Source organism: Scyliorhinus torazame, chromosome 2, assembly GCF_047496885.1.
Source record: "Scyliorhinus torazame isolate Kashiwa2021f chromosome 2, sScyTor2.1, whole genome shotgun sequence".
NCBI lineage: Eukaryota > Metazoa > Chordata > Chondrichthyes > Carcharhiniformes > Scyliorhinidae > Scyliorhinus > Scyliorhinus torazame.
The window spans coordinates 254,216,671-254,238,849 of record NC_092708.1 but is presented as its reverse complement, the minus strand read 5'-3'; the positions used below and the strand labels follow the sequence as shown (position 1 = coordinate 254,238,849).

Genomic DNA, 22,179 nt, shown 5'->3' with positions numbered 1-22,179 from the left:
AAGGAGGGCATCCCACACCGCCATCAGTTTTGCAGTTCCCTGCACACGCTCATGAAGGCTGCCAGTCAATCACGGCAAATCTGGCAAGACGGGGCGGAATTTAATCCAGGCTGGATAGCCAGTAAAGGCCCAGCAGCAGCTCCTTTGGAGAATTATCAGGAGCTGATCAGGCACTTCAATGACCAGCGAGGTCAAGGAACCCAGGGGAGGGATTACCTTCGCCAATAGCTGACAACCAAAAAGAGCGTGGCAGCTTTACTTTGCAGGCAGTGCCAGAGGAAGAATAGTGGCTGCAGGCAATGCCCAGGATTGACTAGAGATCCAGGACACAGGTAAGTGAGGGGGAGGAAGGGGTCGCTGGCTAAAGGAGGGAGGGGGATCAGAAGAAAGGGTAGTGTGGTGACTCAGCAGCACCCGCATTCCTTTTTTTAAAATATAAATTTAGAGTACCCAATTAAATGTTTCCAATTAAGGGGCAATTTAGCATGGCCAATCCTCCTACCCTGCACATCTTTGGGTTGTGGGAGTGAAACCCACGCAAACATGGGGAGAATGTGCAAACTCCACACAGACAGTGACCCGGGGCTGGGATCGAACCTGGGACCTCGGTGCCGTGAGGCAGCAGTGCTAACCACTGCGCCACCTGCATTCCTGAGGCCATGTCCCAGTGCCTGACAACCTACGAGCCCACGGTTTGCTTACGGGGCTCGCCGCATCTCAATTCCCCAGCCTGCTGCTGTGCGAATACCAGCAGCAGTGGAATGAGGCTCTTACATCGGCCTTAATTGCCCACTGAAGGATCTCAATGGGCACCAGTTCCGGGGGCGAGGGGATGGAATGAGGGGTGGGCAGGGAGAGAGAAGACTGTCCGCAGTGGACTTAAACAGGACAGAATAGGAAGATTGCGCGTGCTCCACCCTGCACCCTCTAACCTAAATAAATGCCCCCCCCCCCCCAACCTCCAAACTAGCCTTGTGTGAGGGCAATAACTTCCACCCCTGACTTCTTTGGTTCCCAATCCTTCCACCAATCCTGTATTAGCACCTGAGTGGCACCAGTATCTCGGGTCTTCATTTTAGAGTAAAGTTAAGGAAAAGTTGGATTGATATCTTCCAGAACTCAAGAGGGAGAAGCTCTCACTGGCCATGAGGTTATTTCAGGATTACCTTCATCGCATGACTTTGTAGTCAATATAATTTCTGGAATGTGAAAATCACAGGGTGGTATTTACCCAACAACGTGTTTTCCGACGGCGGAGGTGGCCTGCCAGGGGGCTCGACCGATCCGCCATTGTAAACGGGATTTCCCATTAACTGCACCCCTCTACACCGGGAAACCCGTGCGCTGGCATGGGGCCGGAATATCCTGCTGGCGTGAACAGCCGGTAAATCCCGCCCACAGTTATCCAATATTTACTCGTGTAGAGGCAGCAGAGATTCTCCTCTGAAGTAACTCCCTCCCAATACTCATTCCTTTGTTAGGCATACCTCCTCTTCCTCCCTACGGGACTCTCGCATCGTCACCAATCAGGGAGAGGACAGGTTAAAAAGGGAAAGACATTTATACAGCACCTTTCACAACCTCCGAATGCCCCAAAATGCTTTACAGCCAGCAAATGGCTTTTGGGGTCTATTCACAGTTGTAAATTCAGGAAAGATGGCAGCCAACATGTGCACAGTAAGATCCCACAAAGAGCAATAAGATAGTGGCCAGTTTTTTTTTTTGGGGGGGGTGGGGTTGTTGGTTAAGGGATAAACGTTGTCTGGGACATCAAGGGGAACTATGCTGTCTTCTTTCAAAACTGGGCGGTGAAATCCTTCACAGCCAGGCTTTCACTCAATTAAATATCTCATTGGAGATGCAGCAACTCAAACAGTGCAGCATTTTCACGGCTTATGTTACTTAAGTGCCTGGCGGGAAACATGAACCTACAACCTTTTAATTCAGAGGCAAACGTGCTTATGCTGAGCTTGGGTGAGCTTCCACTTGCTTGGCTGGGCCACTGGCACAACACCCACAGCCTACAAAGAAAGGTAGGTTATAAAGGCTGATATCTTTAGCCTGATTATCCCTCCTGCAGAGCAGGAGGCACCAGTCGGGAATAATCACAGGCTCACCGCATCCGATTTACTTCAATGATCTCAAAATCCATGAGAATTACCGGTCCCCGACTTGTGAGCTGGTGCTTCCAGAGAGTCAGTAGTGCCTGCTCAAGGGGATCACCCCCATAACCGCTCACCTCGTAAATCTCTGCACAGTCAGTTACCAGACACATACCTCGTGCTTTTTGAAGAACTCTGATGATTCCAGAGCTTTCCGGATCTTCTTCAGTCTCGTCAGGTAGGCTTCCTTCAGATTCAAACAAAGCAGAGATTTAGTTTAGGTGGTCAGTAAGTCAACGTGGGTTAAGGTCAAATCGACACAGTCCCTGGACTGGGCAGACCTCAGCTGGCCTGAGCCCTCGGCGGATGGGGGTTGCACATGACCCTTGTTTCCATGGACAAGGAATTGGGACTCAGCCAGAGTTCCCACTCCTGATCCACGAGGCACCCACAACACCCGCCTCCTGGAAACTGCGGGTGAGAGCCGGATATGATATTTCCAACATTCAAATAGCTCGGCAGCCCCCTCAGCCCAGGCTCATATCTAAAGAGCGACTAATTGCAAACCCAACAGGGACAGAAGTAAATTGCTGTGCAGCAGAGAACTAGTTGGTGCTATTTCTCTTTCCCAGTGTGACCTTCACATTGGTGCTCTTACCCAATATTTGGTGTTCTGACCCAGTTAGCGCGACTTACCACAATATCCTTGTTTCCATTGACAAAGTCAACAAAGACCTGGAGAATCTGTTCCTTCGTTTTGGTCCTTTTGAAGTTAGTGCTGCCTGTCCTGTCTGCTTTCTGTAACCAAGAGGGAAAACATAGTGACCATTAAAATCGGGAAGGGGTACAGAAACTAGACAGATTTCAAAGCCTCAATAGAAGATATAGAGGGCCCGACTTTATTAAAGACTCCAGACACAGCAGACATCCTCTCCCCTGTAGCACCCCATACCCTCCAATAATATCCTGTATTGTAATAACTGCTACTGTGGAATTACTCCTTGGGATATCTTTCATGTGATAACTGCCTCCCCTTCTAGCTGTTAAATCTGCCTTTAGAACACCTGTTGCCTGATGAATACCTCTCACTCTTCCTTGAAATATTCCGTCTTGTGCTGCTCCTAAATCTGTGCCTCTGACACTCCTTGTAGGACCACCTCTTTGGTCCTCTGGTGACACTCGAAGCCCCTTGGAAGTGCTCCTCTCAAGGTTAACTGTAAGGCTGGCCTGTAGGTAGTGCATATTCGAATTGTCAACACTCTTCCCAAAGTCCTGTCCTCGACTCCTACATGCTATGCTACAGACTCTTCTAGGGAGGCCCAGACACAGTCGAATTACCCTGAACAGCTTAAATTAAGGATGGTGCATTCCATTCATCAATGGAATGCAATTACTTTTAAACACTTGCTTTCGGTTTACAGTTCAGACGTTTTTAAGAAGAGGTCGAGTTTACTCATCTTTCAGAAAATCAACCTGACCAGAAGTGGCTTAAACTGCCCATCCCAGGTCAGAGTGGCAGTTGCTTCCCTCGAACTTTCCCCAATTCACAGTGCAGTTCCCTCCACCTCCACCCTATGGAAAGCTTCATTCACACAAATTGCACTTCCGGACTCAAGTCCTCTTTCCCACCCAGTCATCCACTCTTCATAAACTTCAAAACATCGAAAGCTCTTTTGGACTCTCCCCTCCTCGCCTTTGCCAGCTCTGTGACCCCCACCCCTCCCCGCTCATTCACACCTTCAAATCTCTCCATCCCATTAATTCTGGCTTGTAGTCAACCCTTTCCATAGAACATAGAACATGGAAAAATACAGCACAGAACAGGCCCTTCGGCCCACGATGTTGTGCCGAACCTTTGTCCTAGATTAATCATAGATTATCATTGAATTTACAGAGCAGAAGGAGGCCACCCGGCCCATCGAGTCTGCACCGGCTTTTGGAAAGAGCACCCTACCCAAGGTCAACACCTCCATCCTATCCCCACAACCCAGCAACCCCACCCAACACTAAGGGCAATTTTGGACACGAAGGGCAATTTATCACGGCCAATCCACCTAATCTGCACATCTTTGGACTGTGGGAGGAAACTGGAGCACCCGGAGGAAACCCACGCACACACGGGGAGGACGTGCAGACTCCGCACAGACAGTGACCCAAGCCGGGATCGAACCAGGGACCCTGGAGCTGTGAAGTAATTGTGCTATCCACAATGCCACCGTGCTGCCCTTGAGAACAAATAAATCTACACTATATCATTTTACCGTAATCCATGTACCTATCCAATAGCTGCTTGAAGGTCCCTAATGTTTCCGACTCAACTACTTCCACAGGCAGTGCATTCCATGCCCCTACTACTCTCTGGGTAAAGAACCTACCTCTGACATCCCCCCCTATATCTTCCACCATTCACCTTAATTTTATGTCCCCTTGTAATGGTTTGTTCCACCCGGGGAAAAAGTCTCTGACTGTCCACTCTATCTAGTCCCCTGATCACCTTATAAACCTCTAACAAGTCGCCCCTCATCCTTCTCCGTTCTAATGAGAAAAGGCCGAGCACCCTCAATCTTTCCTCGCAAGACCTACTCTCCATTCCAGGCAACATCCTGATAAATCTCCTTTGCACCTTTTCTAAAGCTTCCACATCCTTCCTAAAATGAGGCAACCAGAACTGTACACAGTACTCCAAATGTGGCCTTACCAAAGTTTTGTACAGCTGCATCATCACCTCACGGCTCTTAAATTCAATTCCTCAGTTAATGAATGCTAGCACACCATAGGCCTTCTTCACAGCTCTATCCACTTGAGTGGCAACTTTCAAAGATGTATGAACATAGACCCCAAGATCTCTCTGCTCCTCCACATTGCCAAGAACTCTACCGTTAACCCTGTATTCCACATTCATATTTGTCCTTCCAAAATGGACAACCTCACATTTTTCAGGGTTAAACTCCATCTGCCACTTCTCAGCCCAGCTCTGTATCCTATCTATATCTCTTTGCAGCCGACAACAGCCCTCCTCGCTATCCACAACTCCACCAATCTTCGTATCGTCTGCAAATTTACTGACCCACCCTTCAACTCCCTCATCCAAATCATTAATGAAAATCACAAACAGCAGAGGACCCAGAACTGATCCCTGCGGTACGCCACTGGTAACTGGGCTCCAGGCTGAATATTTGCCATCCACCACCACTCTCTGACTTCTATCGGTTAGCCAGTTCGTTATCCAACTGGCCAAATTTCCCACTATCCCATGCCTCCTTACTTTCTGCATAAGCCTAACATGGGGAACCTTATCAAATGCCTTACTAAAATCCATGTACACTACATCCACTGCTTTACCTTCATCCACATGCTTGGTCATCTCCTCAAAGAATGCAAGAAGACTTGTAAGGCAAGACCTACCCCTCACAAATCCGTGCTGACTATCCCTAATCAAGCAGTGTCTTTCCAGATGCTCAGAAATCCTATCCTTCAGTACCCTTTCCATTACTTTGCCTACCACCAAAGTAAGACTAACTGGCCTGTAATTCCCAGGGTTACCCCTAGTTCCTTTTTTGAACAGGGGCACGACATTCGCCACTCTCCAATCCCCTGGTACCACCCCTGTTGACAGTGCCGGACGAAAAGATCATTGCCAACGGCTCTGCAATTTCATCTCTTGCTTCCCATAGAATCCTTGGATATTTCCCGTCAGGCCCGGGGGACTTGTCTATCCTCAAGTTTTTCAAAATGCCCAACACATCTTCCTTCCTAACAAGTATTTCCTCGAGCTTACCAGTCTGTTTCACACTGTCCTCTCCAACAATATCGCCCCTCATTTGTAAATACAGAAGAAAAGTACTCGTTCAAGACCTCTCCTATCTCTTCAGACTCAATACACAATCTCCCGCTACTGTCCTTGATCGGACCTACCCTCGCTCTAGTCATTCTCATATTTCTCACATGTGTAAAAGGCCTTGGGGTTTTCCTTGATCCTACCCGCCAAAGATTGTTCATGCTCTCTCTTAGCTCTCCTAATCCCTTTCTTCAGTTCCCTCCTGGCTATCTTGTATCCCTCCAACACCATGTCTGAACCTTGTGTCCTCAGCCTTACACAAGTCTCCTTCTTCCTCTTAACAAGACATTCAACCTCTCTTGTCAACCATGGTTCCCTTCACTCCACCATTGGCATCTGTGCCCTCAACTGGTTGGGTCCTTCATCAAACTCATCCACTTCTGCACCCCTGAAAACCTCTCTAATCAAGCTTAACCCCTGAGCCCTAATCACTCCTTTGGCTCATTATTTCACAGAAATCCCTTGGGGATGTTTTCTAATGTCAAATGTTTTACACAGTCATGGAGTCGATCATAGAGATTACAGAACAGAAAAGGACCTTTGGCCTATTTATGTCTGAGATGGGCAAAATTAACCACCTAACTATTCTAATCCCGTTTTCCAGCACTTTGCCCATAGCCTTGTGTGCCTTGGCATCGCAAGTGCACATCGAAATACTTCTTAAATGTTATGAGAGTCTCTGCCTCCACCAACCTTTCAGGCAGTGAGTTCCAGACTCCCACCACCCTCTGGGTGAAAAATGTATTCCTCACATTCCCTCTAAACCTCCTGCCCTTACCTTAAATCTATGCCCTCTGGTCATTGATCCCTCCACCAGGAAAGTTTCTTCCTGTCTACTCTATCAATGCTCCTCATAATTTTATACATCTCAATCAGGTCTCCTCTGCTCCAAGGAAAACAACCCCAGTGTATCCAATCTCTCTTCTGTCATGTGAGAGTACCTTTCAGAAATGGGTGTTTATAAATGGGTGTGTATATAAGTATCTGTAGTCAGAGTACCTTTAAAAATGGGTGTTTATTACTGCAGTGATGTCAGAGAGTGGGTGGAGCTGGGCTGTCTGTCAGCTTTTTACTTTCGTTTTAGGCTGTTTGCTGCAGGGTATGTTTTAGTTTCGTTTTCAGAGCTGGATAGCTGCAGTCACAGCCAGAAGGTGTATTAGAATCTCTCTCTGTAACCAAAAGAATGTAAATCGATCCTTTGGTGATTTAAAACTAATAACTGCTCTTAGTAGTGACTTTAACCTGATGTGCTTCTGCTGAAAGGTTTTTGTTCTTAAGTCTTCTGGATGTTAAAAGGACAGCTTAAGAATTACTTAGCATTGTATTCTTTGGGGTTTGTATTTGAATTAATGGTTGTTAAGATGTTCACTGTATGTTGTAAAAAGATTAACTTGAGTTCATAGAATAAACATTGTTTTGCTTTAAAAAATACTTTTCCATTTCTGCTGTACCACACCTGTAGAGTGGGCCGTGTGCTCCCCATACCACAATCTAGTAAAAGTTGTGGGTCAGGTGAACTCCATGATACACTTTGGGATTCTCTGAACCCTGGCCCATAACACTTCATAACTGAAACTCTCCAAACCAGGCAAAATCCTGGTAAATCTCCTCTGCACCCTTTCCAGTGCCATCACATCCCTACTATAATAAGGATTCCAGAACTGCACACAATACTCTAGCTGTGGCCTAACCAATGTTTTATACAGTTATACATTATATAATGCAAGTCTTGTCCATCATGAACCCAGAAACCCTCAATTGTGGAAGCCAATGAGTCCAGCAGCACATTGAGAGCCGGGATAGAGAAGCAATGGTGAGAAGACGAACAGGATAAGTGCAGTGGCAATATTCCCATGCAGTTAGTTCCCTCAAGGCAACAAATCAGCCACGGACCCCTCAACTTCGCTAATTTGACACCTCAGTAAATAGTAACCGTGCACGTTTACACCCAATAAATAGACCAGGTTCCGTCTTCACGTGCGAATCTCATGTGAACTAGGTGGGGAACAGTTTGGTATTGGTCAGTGTTGAGGTTGGACTGTCAACACAATACTGGCATTGCTCAATGTCACTCAATGACTGGTGCAGAATGTGTGGTGCTCTTTTGGGGCATTGGGACCCCTGACACACGGAAGTGGTGGCAATACTCTGAATCTAGAATATACCAATCTTGAGTGCTGGAACTATCCCTGAAATGTGCACCATTTTAAATTGTTGAAGATAACATCCATCATTGAGACTGTAAGCAGTGTGTGTATATGTTTTATTAATATAAATTTTATTGGAGCTTTTCCAATTGTTATAAATAACACAATGAAATCCTCAACTGATATAGAATAAATGCTTCAAGCACGAGTACAGAAAAAGACAGGAGGACACCGATGGTTCAGCTTGATCATTAACCTTGGTACCTCCGTTTATACCAGAAAAGAATAATAATAATAATAATAATAATAATCGTTTATTGTCACAAGTAGGCTTCAATGAAGTTACTGGGAAAAGCCCGTGGACGCCACATTCAGGCGCCTGTTCGGGGAGTTGGTACGGGAATTGAACCCGCGCTGCTGGCATTGTTCTGCATTGCAAGCCAGCTATTTAGCCCACTATGCTCAACCAGCCGGTGAACAAATAAACTAGAGAATGAGGCAAAAAAGGATGAAGCCATGAAAACAGGGTAAAGTGGCACACACCATCAAGTGTATCAGAGGCACTGTTCAGTCCCCCCCCCCCCATCGCCGGAATGCCTAAACCACTCTCCATCAAGGAAACCCCACTGACAGGGAGAAGAGGAATCGTCCAGACAGCCATAAACAGGGTATCTCCTATAGGATAGGATCTCCGCGCTCATGTTCAGGCACACACCAAAACATATCTCACCCAACTCCAATTATACCGGGGCCACCAATGACACATTATAACATCTTCTCCTAGGATATAAGACCTGCCTGTACCTTTGCAGGAACCAGTTAAGGATTCCTTAACCACAAAATAAATAAAAGAAATGCAGGAAAAATTTGCAAAGACGTTCGGGCCTGGATTCTCCCTGCCCGCCCACCGCTGGTAGCGGGTTCCCCGATGCAGTGGAGAATCAAAAAATTAGGATTGGTGCCGGGTACTGATCCGAACGTGATGCTCCAGTCCCCCGCGCACCTGCGGGAGGATGCAAATGAATACAAATGGATCTGAATGACCAATTTGCATCCATTTAGTGGACCCGGCACCCTATTCTCTGACCCTCCGTGATTCTCTGGTCCCCGAACAGGAATAAAGTAGGCGGGTTTCCTACAGGTCTCGCCAAACGTGAGCCTGACATGGTTGACCTCGCGGTAGGCCAAGGGTTTAGCTCTTTAAAAGGAGTTTACCCCAAAGTCTATCCGAGGGCCACACTCTTTCCCCCCCCCCCCCCCATATGCACTACATGCCAACCCCTCCTCTACCAGACCCCCTCCCCCCAGGAAGCTGTTTAATAAGGAGTTCCCCCCCAGGGACTCCCTTAATAGGGAGACCACCCCCCAGCACCCACTAACTGAAGAACGCCCCCCCCCCCCCACAGGGACCCCCTAACTAAAGGAGCTCCCCAACAGGTATCCCCTACCTAAAGGAACTCCCCCCTAACCAAAGGGACCCCGGGACATCGGGAACCCCCCCCCCCCCACAGAGATCCCCTAACTAAAGGGACCCCCTGACTACAGGGACCCCCCACACGCCAACATAAAAGAGACCCCTATCTGGAAGCTAGAGAGTATCTAGACGGGGACAGTGAAAATAATTACAACTGCAACACTTATCTGGAAGCTCCACGTGTCCATTCCCTGAAGAAGAACCGCAGTGACTGGTGTTTAAATCCCTCTGATCCTGTAGCTGAAAGCAATTCATTCCTTTCTAGTATTGGGCTGTGATTGACAGCTTCCTCAAAACAGCTGCAGCCTTGATTAATGGATCCCCATGGATGAGTGACTCTTAAGTGCGGAAACTCTATTTTTACAAACATCAACCACATCAGAGCGGTAGAGTGCATTGCAATCTCACATAATCACATAGCCTGTTGAATCTCTTCTGCGCCTCTCTAGTGTAATCACATCCTTCCTATTGTGCGGTGACTGGAACTACACACAGTACTCCAGATGTGGCCTAACCAAAGTTTGATACAGGTCCAATAATAAACTCCTTTAAAGTGTCCCGTATGCCTTCTTAACTACTCTATTAACCTGTCCTGCTGCCTTCAGGGATCTGTGAACCAACACCCCAAGGTCCCTCCCTAGTGTCCTGCCATTCATTGAGTGCTCCCTTGTCATGTTACTCCTTGGAAAGGCCAAAGTCATGACAGGAATGTCGAGCAGCAACCAGGATTCATCCAGAGTTTCCCAAAGCTCTTGCACCTCCGCCATGTCATCATCCCGAAGCCCCGGCAATGGGACAGCTAGGCCCCGGTGGGCCGTCTCCAACCCCTTTTCGATGAACACCAAGGACAAGACAAAGTAACGCCAGTGGTCGGGACCTTCACCTGACCCCAGGCATCGAAGGTCAAATACAATTGATTCCACCAAACTCGAAACAACCAACCTTCAAACCGAGATTGTGAAAGCACAGCAACCAATTCTCAAATAAGGCCGGGAATTCATCCCCAGCTCCCCTCAGGACACTTGCTGTCTGGCCCCATCTCCCCAAATCGACCAGGATGTTCGACACACCATGCAGCAGGATTTCCAAGGGCTGAAGGCGAGTCCCCACAAAGGAGACTGCCCTACCGACCGAGAGGATTCTTCTTCCCTCATCCATTCCCTTCAGGATATCTCAGTTCATCGGTGTGAGCACCAATAACCTGTGCCAGGGAGCTGAGACTGTCATCTACGACCTCACTCACAATGGCAGCCATCATCTCAACGGCAATGCCGAAGTGTAAGCCCGCTCACCAGTGAAACCGCCACTGCAAACTGGGCTCCACCCCGGTAACCTCCCCCGCTCACCAGCGAAACCGCCACTGCAAACTGGGCTCCACCCCGGTAACCTCCCCGCTCACCAGCGAAACCGCCACTGCAAACTGGGCTCCACCCCGGTAACCTCCCCCGCTCACCAGTGAAACCGCCACTGCAAACTGGGCTCCACCCCGGTAACCTCCCCCGCTCACCAGCGAAACCGCCACCAAACTGGGCTCCACCCCGGTAACCTCCCCCGCTCACCAGCGAAACCGCCACTGCAAACTGGGCTCCACCCCGGTAACCTCCCCCGCTCACCAGCGAAACCGCCACTGCAAACTGGGCTCCACCCCGGTAACCTCCCCGCTCACCAGCGAAACCGCCACCAAACTGGGCTCCACCCCGGTAACCTCCCCCGCTCACCAGCGAAACCGCCACTGCAAACTGGGCTCCACCCCGGTAACCTCCCCCGCTCACCAGCGAAACCGCCACCAAACTGGGCTCCACCCCGGTAACCTCCCCCGCTCACCAGCGAAACCGCCACCAAACTGGGCTCCACCCCGGTAACCTCCCCCGCTCACCAGCGAAACCGCCACCAAACTGGGCTCCACCCCGGTAACCTCCCCCGCTCACCAGCGAAACCGCCACCAAACTGGGCTCCACCCCGGTAACCTCCCCGCTCACCAGCGAAACCGCCACTGCAAACTGGGCTCCACCCCGGTAACCTCCCCGCTCACCAGCGAAACCGCCACCAAACTGGGCTCCACCCCGGTAACCTCCCCGCTCACCAGCGAAACCGCCACTGCAAACTGGGCTCCACCCCGGTAATCTCCCCGCTCACCAGCGAAACCGCCACTGAAAACTGGGCTCCACCCCGGTAACCTCCCCGCTCACCAGCGAAACCGCCACTGCAAACTGGGCTCCACCCCGATAACCTCCCCCGCTCACCAGCGAAACCGCCACCAAATTGGGCTCCACCCCGGTAACCTCCCTGCTAACCAGGGAAACCGCCACCAAACTGGGCTCCACCCCGGTAACCTCCCCGCTCACCAGCGAAACCGCCACTGCAAACTGGGCTCCACCCCGGTAACCTCCCCCGCTCACCAGCGAAACCGCCACCAAACTGGGCTCCACCCTGGTAACCTCCCCCGCTCACCAGCGAAACCGCCACTGCAAACTGGGCTCCACCCCGGTAACCTCCCCCGCTCACCAGCGAAACCGCCACCAAACTGGGCTCCACCCCGGTAACCTCCCCCGCTCACCAGCGAAACCGCCACTGCAAACTGGGCTCCACCCCGGTAACCTCCCCCGCTCACCAGCGAAACCGCCACCAAACTGGGCTCCACCCCGGTAACCTCCCCCGCTCACCAGGGAAACCGCCACTGCAAACTGGGCTCCACCCCGGTAACCTCCCCTGCTCACCAGCGAAACCGCCACCAAACTGGGCTCCACCCCGGTAACCTCCCCCGCTCACCAGCGAAACCGCCACCGCAAACTGGGCTCCACCCCGGTAACCTCCCCCGCTCACCAGGGAAACCGCCACTGCAAACTGGGCTCCACTCCGGTAACCTCCCCCGTTCACCAGCGAAACCGCCACCAAACTGGGCTCCACCCCGGTAACCTCCCCCGTTCACCAGCGAAACCGCCACCAAACTGGGCTCCACCCCGGTAACCTCCCCCGCTCACCAGGGAAACCGCCACTGCAAACTGGGCTCCACCCCGGTAACCTCCCCCGCTCACCAGGGAAACCGCCACTGCAAACTGGGCTCCACCCCGGTAACCTCCCCCGCTCACGAGGAAAACCGCCACCAAACTGGGCTCCACCCCGGTAACATAGAACATAGAACAATACAGCGCAGTACAGGCCCTTCGGCCCACGATGTTGCACCGAAACAAAAGCCATCTACCCTACACTATGCCATTATCATCCATATGTTTATCCAATAAACTTTTAAATGCCCTCAATGTTGGCGAGTTCACTACTGTAGCAGGTAGGGCATTCCACGGCCTCACTACTCTTTGCGTAAAGAACCTACCTCTGACCTCTGTCCTATATCTATTACCCCTCAGTTTAAAGTTATGTCCCCTCGTGCCAGCCATTTCCATCTGCGGGAGAAGGCTCTCACTGTCCACCCTATCCAACCCCCTGATCATTTTGTATGCCTCTATTAAGTCTCCTCTTAACCTTCTTCTCTCCAACGAAAACAACCTCAAGTCCATCAGCCTTTCCTCATAAGATTTTCCCTCCATACCAGGCAACATCCTGGTAAATCTCCTCTGCACCCGCTCCAAAGCCTCCACGTCCTTCCTATAATGCGGTGACCAGAACTGTACGCAATACTCCAAAAGCGGCCGTACCAGAGTTCTGTACAGCTGCAACATGACCTCCTGACTCCGGAACTCAATCCCTCTACCAATAAAGGCCAACACTCCATAGGCCTTCTTCACAACCCTATCAACCTGGGTGGCAACTTTCAGGGATCTATGTACATGGACACCTAGATCCCTCTGCTCATCCACACTTTCAAGAACTTTACCATTAGCCAAATATTCCGCATTCCTGTTATTCCTTCCAAAGTGAATCACCTCACACTTCTCTACATTAAACTCCATTTGCCACCTCTCAGCCCAGCACTGCAGCTTATCTATATCCCTCTGTAACCTGCTACATCATTCCACACTATCGACAACACCACCGACTTTAGTATCGTCTGCAAATTTACTCACCCACCCTTCTGCGCCTTCCTCTAGGTCATTGATAAAAATGACAAACAGCAACGGCCCCAGAACAGATCCTTGTGGTACTCCACTTGTGACTGTACTCCATTCTGAACATTTCCCATCAACCACCACCCTCTGTCTTCTTTCAGCTAGCCAATTTCTGATCCACATCTCTAAATCACCCTCAATCCCCAGCCTCCGTATTTTTTGCAATAGCCTACCGTGGGGAACCTTATCAAACGCTTTGCTGAAATCCATATACACCACATCACCACATAACCTCCCCCGCTCACCAGGGAAACCGCCACCAAACTGGCCTCCACCCCGGTAACCTCCCCCGCTCACCAGGGAAACCGCCACCAAACTGGGCTCCACCCCGGTAACCTCCCCCGCTCACCAGCGAAACCGCCACTGCAAACTGGCCTCCACCCCGGTAACCTCCCCCGCTCACCAGCGAAACCGCCACTGCAAACTGGCCTCCACCCCGGTAACCTCCCCCGCTCACCAGCGAAACCGCCACTGCAAACTGGGCTCCACCCCGGTAACCTCCCCCGCTCACCAGCGAAACCGCCACCAAACTGGGCTCCACCCCGGTAACCTCCCCTGCTCACCAGGGAAACCGCCACCAAACTGGGCTCCACCCCGGTAACCTCCCCCGCTCACCAGCGAAACCGCCACCAACCTGGGCTCCACCCCGGTAACCTCGCCCGCTCACCAGCGAAACCGCCACCAAACTGGGCTCCACCCCGGTAACCTCCCCCGCTCACCAGCGAAACCGCCACTGCAAACTGGGCTCCACCCCGGTAACCTCCCCCGCTCACCAGCGAAACCGCCACCAAACTGGGCTCCACCCCGGTAACCACCCCCGCTCACCAGCGAAACCGCCACCAAACTGGGCTCCACCCCGGTAACTTCCCCCGCTCACCAGCGAAACCGCCACCAAACTGGGCTCCACCCCGGTAACCTCCCCCGTTCACCAGCGAAACCGCCACTGCAAACTGGCCTCCACCCCGGTAACCTCCCCCGCTCACCAGCGAAACCGCCACCGCAAACTGGGCTCCACCCCGGTAACCTCCCCCGCTCACCAGCGAAACCGCCACCAAACTGGCCTCCACCCCGGTAACCTCCCCCGCTAACCTGCGAAACCGCCACTGCAAACTGGGCTCCACCCCGGTAACCTCCCCCGCTCACCAGCGAAACCGCCACCAAACTGGGCTCCACCCCGGTAACCTCCAACTGCCTCAGTCAAACAAGGACTTTCTTGAGTCAACTCGTTTCCCATTGCTAAAATCTAGCCAGAATCTTCCAGGAACATAGTGCAGGACATGCACACCAGGATCAAATAATTATGGGTTGTGTATCAGGGTTCCAAAAAAAAGGATTAAAAGACAAGTTGCACTAGAGCTTGCGAAAATGCAGCCACTCCTGCGCCCACATCATGTCACCCCATGTCCATATTTTACATGTATACATGATCATGTATGTTTGTACATGTGCATATATTATTTATATATATATATATATATATATATATATATATATATATATATATATATATAAAATCATGTGTATATAAAATGAATGTGTCCCCACACATACTATGTAACACAATCGTAATCATGAGTTTATGCTGTTTTCCAAAATTCCTGCGATGTGCTGCCACTTTTCCTCAAACCACCAGGTGGCAGAATGCTCCAACATTTTACTCTGGATTGCAGAGCTCACTGCCCAGGCAGCTGAAGGGACGGTCTTCAAGGGAAAGAGGGGCGCACAAGGGGCCAGAGCTGAAGGAGCATTGAGATCCTAGAGGGGTTGCAAGGCCATGGAGGGGTTTGAATTTTAAAATTGGAGACATTGCTGCTGGACCTGGAGCCAATGTACATCAGTGAGCACAGGGCTGACATGGGTCGTGTTGGGTGTTCTGATGCACAAATGATCCAACACGGCTGTAGATGGTACAACTCTGTTTTATTATCTTAACAACGGTTACAACTAACTGCTGGCTTGGGTACGTGCTTCACCAGCTAACCTGTGGACCCAGCCCTTTCACTATCTTGGTGAGGCACTCAGCACATGGTCTATGCCTGAGTGGCACGCTGTGAGCTCTGTGCTCTGAGCTATCTCCTGGTAGAATGAGCTGGAACTGTGGTGTTCCCTGTTTTATAGTGCGTGTGCTCTCACTGGTGATTGGCTGTGATGTTGTGTGTGTATTGGTTGGTCCAACTGCCTGTCCATCAGTGTGTGTGTGATTGCACCATGATATACTGATGTGGATATCATGACAACATGTGGATGAGTGGAGGTCAGCCAAGAGAACATTGGAATAGTCAAGTTGAAAGATAACAAAGAGATGGATGAGGATTGCAGCGGTAGGCAAATTGAGGGAGAGCGGTGAATGGGTGATTTAACTGAGGCAATTTTTGTCAGAAGTCTTACAACACCAGGTTAAAGTCCAACAGGTTTGTTTCGAATCACTAACATTCGAAGCACTGCTCCTTCCTCAGGTGAAACTTTGTGACAGAGAGGCTGTGACATTGGAAGCTCAGCTCAGGGTTAAAAAATGTTCCCGCTAAGCTGCGTGTGTGCATGACTTTGTTACAGCCTGGAAGATAATGCGTAGACTTTGCTCCGTGTTAAATACGGTGCATGTGCGGCCACACAGAAAATGTAAAGGCGACAAATATTGAAAAAAAACTGGCTGGGCGCGATAATATTTCACAGGAAACTTTGGCATCAAACAGGACGCTAAAGCTGCGACAGTCTGCTGATTGCGACGAGGCGTCAGTCTCCCTAATATTTACTGAACGATGGACAAGCAGTCTTCTGGCAGCTCTGAGACAGTTCAGGAGGTTGAGAGGCACTGATGAGGGAGAGCTGGGTGTTCTAGAAGTGGAACTGGGCAGTATGTTTCCGGATGCCTGTTGCCCAGGAGCAGAACGCAGATGAGAAATAGGAGGAGGCTGGGGAGAGAACTGCGAGGAAGGCCAGGATAACGGCGGGGGAGCAGGAGGAGATGATATTGCAGGAGATGCTCAGACAGTGACAGGATAGATAGGAATGGGACCACTCAACTGAATGGCAGAGGCAAGGAGATGGGGAGGGGGAGGTGTTTTCAGAAGGTGGGAATATGGTCTCTGGAGCAGGATGAGATACCCATGGGCGAGATGGGCTTGAAGAGGTCATGAGAGGTAACGGGAGAGAATCTAGAGTAGGATGTACTTCCGTTTACCCCCACACAGAAGCACGGGTCACTGCGCATCAGGAACCCTTCCAAGACCAGATTGTACCTTAACCCCTTCAATACGAAATCCGAGTGTTGCTGAGGAACTGAGGGTTTCTCTCCACTGCATGTAACGTGGCTTGAGGACAGCTTGGAGTGTGTGCTCCTCTGACGTTGGAGCTTGAAGGTCAACTTCCACCATCTTCTTGTACATGTCCTTCCGCAATTTTGGCTTCTCTCGAGCTTTCATCAGCTCTTCTTCCAGATACGTCCTATTGGACAAGGAGACAGAAATACTGAACAATCAGAACAGTTTCCAGTGATTCCACACTCCTCACTGTACCACTGATATACCCCCCACTGTAACACTGATGTACCCCTCACTGTAACACTGATGTACCCCTCACTGTAACACTGATGTACCCCCCACTGTAACACTGATGTACCCCTCACTGTAACACTGATGTACCCCCCACTGTAACACTGATGTACCCCCCACTGTAACACTGATGTAACCCCCACTGTAACACTGATGTACCCCCCACTGTAACACTGATGTACCCCCCACTGTAACACTGATGTACCCCCCACTGTAACACTGATGTACCCCCCACTGTAACACTGATGTACCCCTCACTGTAACACTGATGTACCCCTCACTGTAACACTGATGTACCCCTCACTGTAACACTGATGTACCCCTCACTGTAACACTGATGTACCCCTCACTGTAACACTGATGTACCCCTCACTGTAACACTGATGTACCGCTCACTGTAACACTGATGTACCCCTCACTGTAACACTGTGCCCCTCACTGTAACAGTGATGTACCCCTCACTGTAACACTGATATACCCTACACCATGTAACACTGATATACCCTACACCATGTAACACTGATATACCCCATATTGTAACACTGATATACACCACACCCCTCACTGTAACACTGATGTACCGCTCACTGTAACACTGTACCCCTCACTGCAACACTGATATACCCCTCACTGTAACACTGATATACCCCTCACTGTAACACTGATGTACCCCTCACTGTAACACTGATGTACCCCTCACTGTAACACTGATGTACCCCTCACTGTAACACTGATGTACCCCTCACTGTAACACTGATGTACCCCTCACTGTAACACTGATGTACCCCTCACTGTAACACTGATGTACCCCTCACTGTAACACTGATACACCGCTCACTGTAACACTGTACCCCTCACTGTAACACTGATATACCGCTCACTAACACTGTACCCGTCACTGTAACCCTCACTGTAACACTGATATACCCTCACTGTAACACTGATATACCTCTCACTGTAACACGGATATACCGCGCACTGTAACACTGATATACCGCTCACTGTAACACTGTACCCCTCACTGTAACACTGTACCCCTCACTGTAACACTGATATACCCTACACCATGTAACACTGATATACCCCATATTGTAACACAGATATACCCCACACCACTCACTGTAACACTGATATACCGCTCACTGTAACACTGATGTACCCCTCACATTAACACTGTACCCCTCACTGTAACACTGTACCCCTCACTGACACTGTACCCCTCACTGACACTGTACCCCTCACTGACACTGTACCCCTCACTGTAACATTGTACCCCTCACTGTAAACCTGATGTACCCCTCACTGTAACACTGATGTACCCCTCACTGTAACACTGATGTACCCTCACTGTAACACTGATATAGCGCTCACTGTACCACTGATATAACCCACACCCCTCACTTTAGCACTGATATTCCGCTCACTGTAACACTGATGTACCCCTCACTGTAACACTGATACACCGCTCACTGTAACACTGATACACCGCTCACTGTAACACTGATACACCGCTCACTGTAACACTGATACACCGCTCACTGTAACACTGATACACCGCTCACTGTAACACTGTAACCCTCACTGTAACACTGATATACCGCTCACTGTAACACTGATATACCCTACACCATGTAACACTGATATACCCCATATTGTAACACAGATATACCCCACACCACTCATTGTAACACTGATATACCGCTCACTGTAACACTGATGTACCCCTCACTAACACTGTACCCCTCACTGTAACACTGTACCCCTCACTGTAACACTGTACCCCTCACTGTAACACTGTACCCCTCACTGTAACACTGTACCCCTCACTGTAACACTGTACCCCTCACTGTAACACTGTACCCCTCACTAACACTGTACCCCTCACTAACACTGTACCCCTCACTAACACTGTACCCCTCACTGTAACACTGTACCCATCACTGTAACACTGTACCCCTCACTGTAACACTGTACCCCTCACTGTAACACTGAACCCCTCACTAACACTGTACCCCTCACTGTAAACCTGATGTACCCCTCACTGTAACACTGATGTACCCTCACTGTACCACTGATATAACCCACACCCCCTCACTTTAACACTGATATTCCGCTCACTGTAACACTGTATCCCTCACTGTAACACTGTACCCCTCACTGTAACACTGATGTACCCTCACTATAACACTGATATAGCCCACACCCCTCACTGTACCACTGATATACCCCACACCCCTAACTATAACACTGATATACCGCTCACTGTAACACTGATGTACCCCTCACTGTAACACTGATGTACCCCTCACTGTAACACTGATGTACCCCTCACTGTAACAGTGATATACCGCTCACTGTAACACTGATACACCCCTCACTGTAACACTGATACACCGCTCACTGTAACACTGATGTACCGCTCACTGTAACACTGATGTACCGCTCACTGTAACACTGATGTACCCCTCACTGTAACACTGATGTACCCCTCACTGTAACACTGATATACCCCTCACTGTAACACTGATGTACCCCTCACTGTAACACTGATGTACCCCTCACTGTAACACTGATGTACCCCTCACTGTAACACTGATGTACCCCTCACTGTAACACTGATGTACCCCTCACTGTAACACTGATGTACCCCTCACTGTAACACTGATGTACCCCTCACTGTAACACTGATGTACCCCTCACTGTAACACTGATGTACCCCTCACTGTAACACTGATGTACCCCTCACTGTAACACTGATGTACCCCTCACTGTAACACTGATGTACCCCTCACTGTAACACTGATGTACCCCTCACTGTAACACTGATGTACCCCTCACTGTAACACTGATGTACCCCTCACTGTAACACTGATGTACCCCTCACTGTAACACTGATGTACCCCTCACTGTAACACAGATGTACCCCTCACTGTAACACAGATGTACCCCTCACTGTAACACAGATGTACCCCTCACTGTAACACAGATGTACCCCTCACTGTAACACAGATGTACCCCTCACTGTAACACAGATGTACCCCTCACTGTAACACAGATGTACCCCTCACTGTAACACAGATGTACCCCTCACTGTAACACAGATGTACCCCTCACTGTAACACAGATGTACCCCTCACTGTAACACTGATGTACCCCTCACTGTAACACTGTACCCCTCACTGTAACACTGATGTACCCCTCACTGCAACACTGATATAGCCCACACCCCTCACTGTACCACTGATATACCCCAGACCCCTCACTATAACACTGATATACCGCTCACTGTAACACTGATGTACCCCTCTCTGTAACACTGTACCCCTCACTGTAACACTGTAACCGTCACTGCAACTCTGATATACCGCTCACTGTAACACTGATGTACCCCTCACTGTAACACTGATGTACCCCACACTGTAACACTGATATACCCCACACTAACACTGATATACCCCTCACTGTACCACTGATATACCCCAGACCCCTCACTATAACACTGATATACCCCTCACTGTAACACTGTACCCCTCACTGTAACACTGTACCCCTCACTGTAACACTGTACCCCTCACTGTAACACTGTACCCCTCACTAACACTGTACCCCTCACTGTAACACTGTACCCGTCACTGTAACACTGTACCCGTCACTAACACTGTACCCGTCACTGTAACACTGATATACCCCTCACTGTAACAGATATACCCCTCATTGTAACACTGATATACCCCTCACTGTAACACTGATGTACCCCTCACTGTAACACTGTACCCGTCACTGTAACACTGTACACTCACTGTAACACTGTACCCCTCACTTTAACACTGTACCCCTCACTGCAACACTGATATACCGCTCACTGTAACACTGATATACCCCTCACTGTAACACTGATGTACCGCTCACTGTAACACTGATATACCCCTCACTGTAACACTGATGTACCCCTCACTGTAACACTGTACCCCTCACTGTAACACTGTACCCCTCACTGTAACACTGATGTACCCATCACTGTAACACTGTACCCCTCACTGTAACACTGATGTACCCATCACTGTAACACTGATGTACCCCTCACTGTAACACTGATGTACCCCTCACTAACACTGTACCCCTCACTGCAACACTGATATACCGCTCACTGTAACACTGATATACCGCTCACTGTAACACTGTACCCCTCACTGTAACACTGTACCCCTCACTGTAACACTGATGTACCCCACACTGTAACACTGATATACCCCTCACTGTAACACTGATGTACCCCACACTGTAACACTGATATACCCCTCACTGTACCACTGATATACCCCAGACCCCTCACTATAACACTGATATACCGCTCACTGTAACACGGATGTACCCCTCACTGTAACACGGATGTACCCCTCACTGTAACACTGATGTACCCCTCACTGTAACACTGATGTACCGCTCACTGTAACACTGATATACCCCTCACTGTAACACTGTACCCCTCACTGTAACACTGTACCCCTCACTGTAACACTGTACCCCTCACTGTAACACTGTACCCCTCACTAACACTGTACCCCTCACTGTAACACTGTACCCCTCACTAACACTGTACCCCTCACTGTAACACTGTATCCATCACTGTAACACTGATATACCCCTCACTGTAACACTGATGTACCCCTCACTATAACACTGATGTACCCCTCACTGTAACACTGATGTACCCCTCACTGTAACACTGTACCCGTCACTGTAACACTGTACCCGTCACTGTAACACTGTACACTCACTGTAACACTGTACCCCTCACTGTAACACTGTACCCCTCACTGCAACACTGATATACCGCTCACTGTAACACTGATATACCGCTCACTGTAACACTGATATACCCCTCACTGTAACACTGATATACCCCTCACTGTAACACTGATATACCCCTCACTGTAACACTGATATACCCCTCACTGTAACACTGATATACCCCTCACTGTAACACTGTACCGCTCACTGTA

The 22,179-nt window shown here is 49.7% G+C and overlaps 1 protein-coding gene across 1 annotated transcript in view; it reads right to left on the bottom strand.

Moving 5' to 3' along the window:
• Positions 1-22,179, bottom strand: part of itpka (inositol-trisphosphate 3-kinase A) — a 113,411-nt gene that overhangs the window by 7,900 nt on the left and 83,332 nt on the right. The window contains exons 4-6 of the mRNA XM_072486156.1: positions 16,865-17,069; positions 2,799-2,900; positions 2,278-2,349 (exon numbers count right to left, since the gene is read on the bottom strand). Coding sequence (XP_072342257.1) covers positions 2,278-2,349; positions 2,799-2,900; positions 16,865-17,069 — 379 coding nt within the window. The remainder of the gene's footprint in view (positions 1-2,277; positions 2,350-2,798; positions 2,901-16,864; positions 17,070-22,179) is intronic.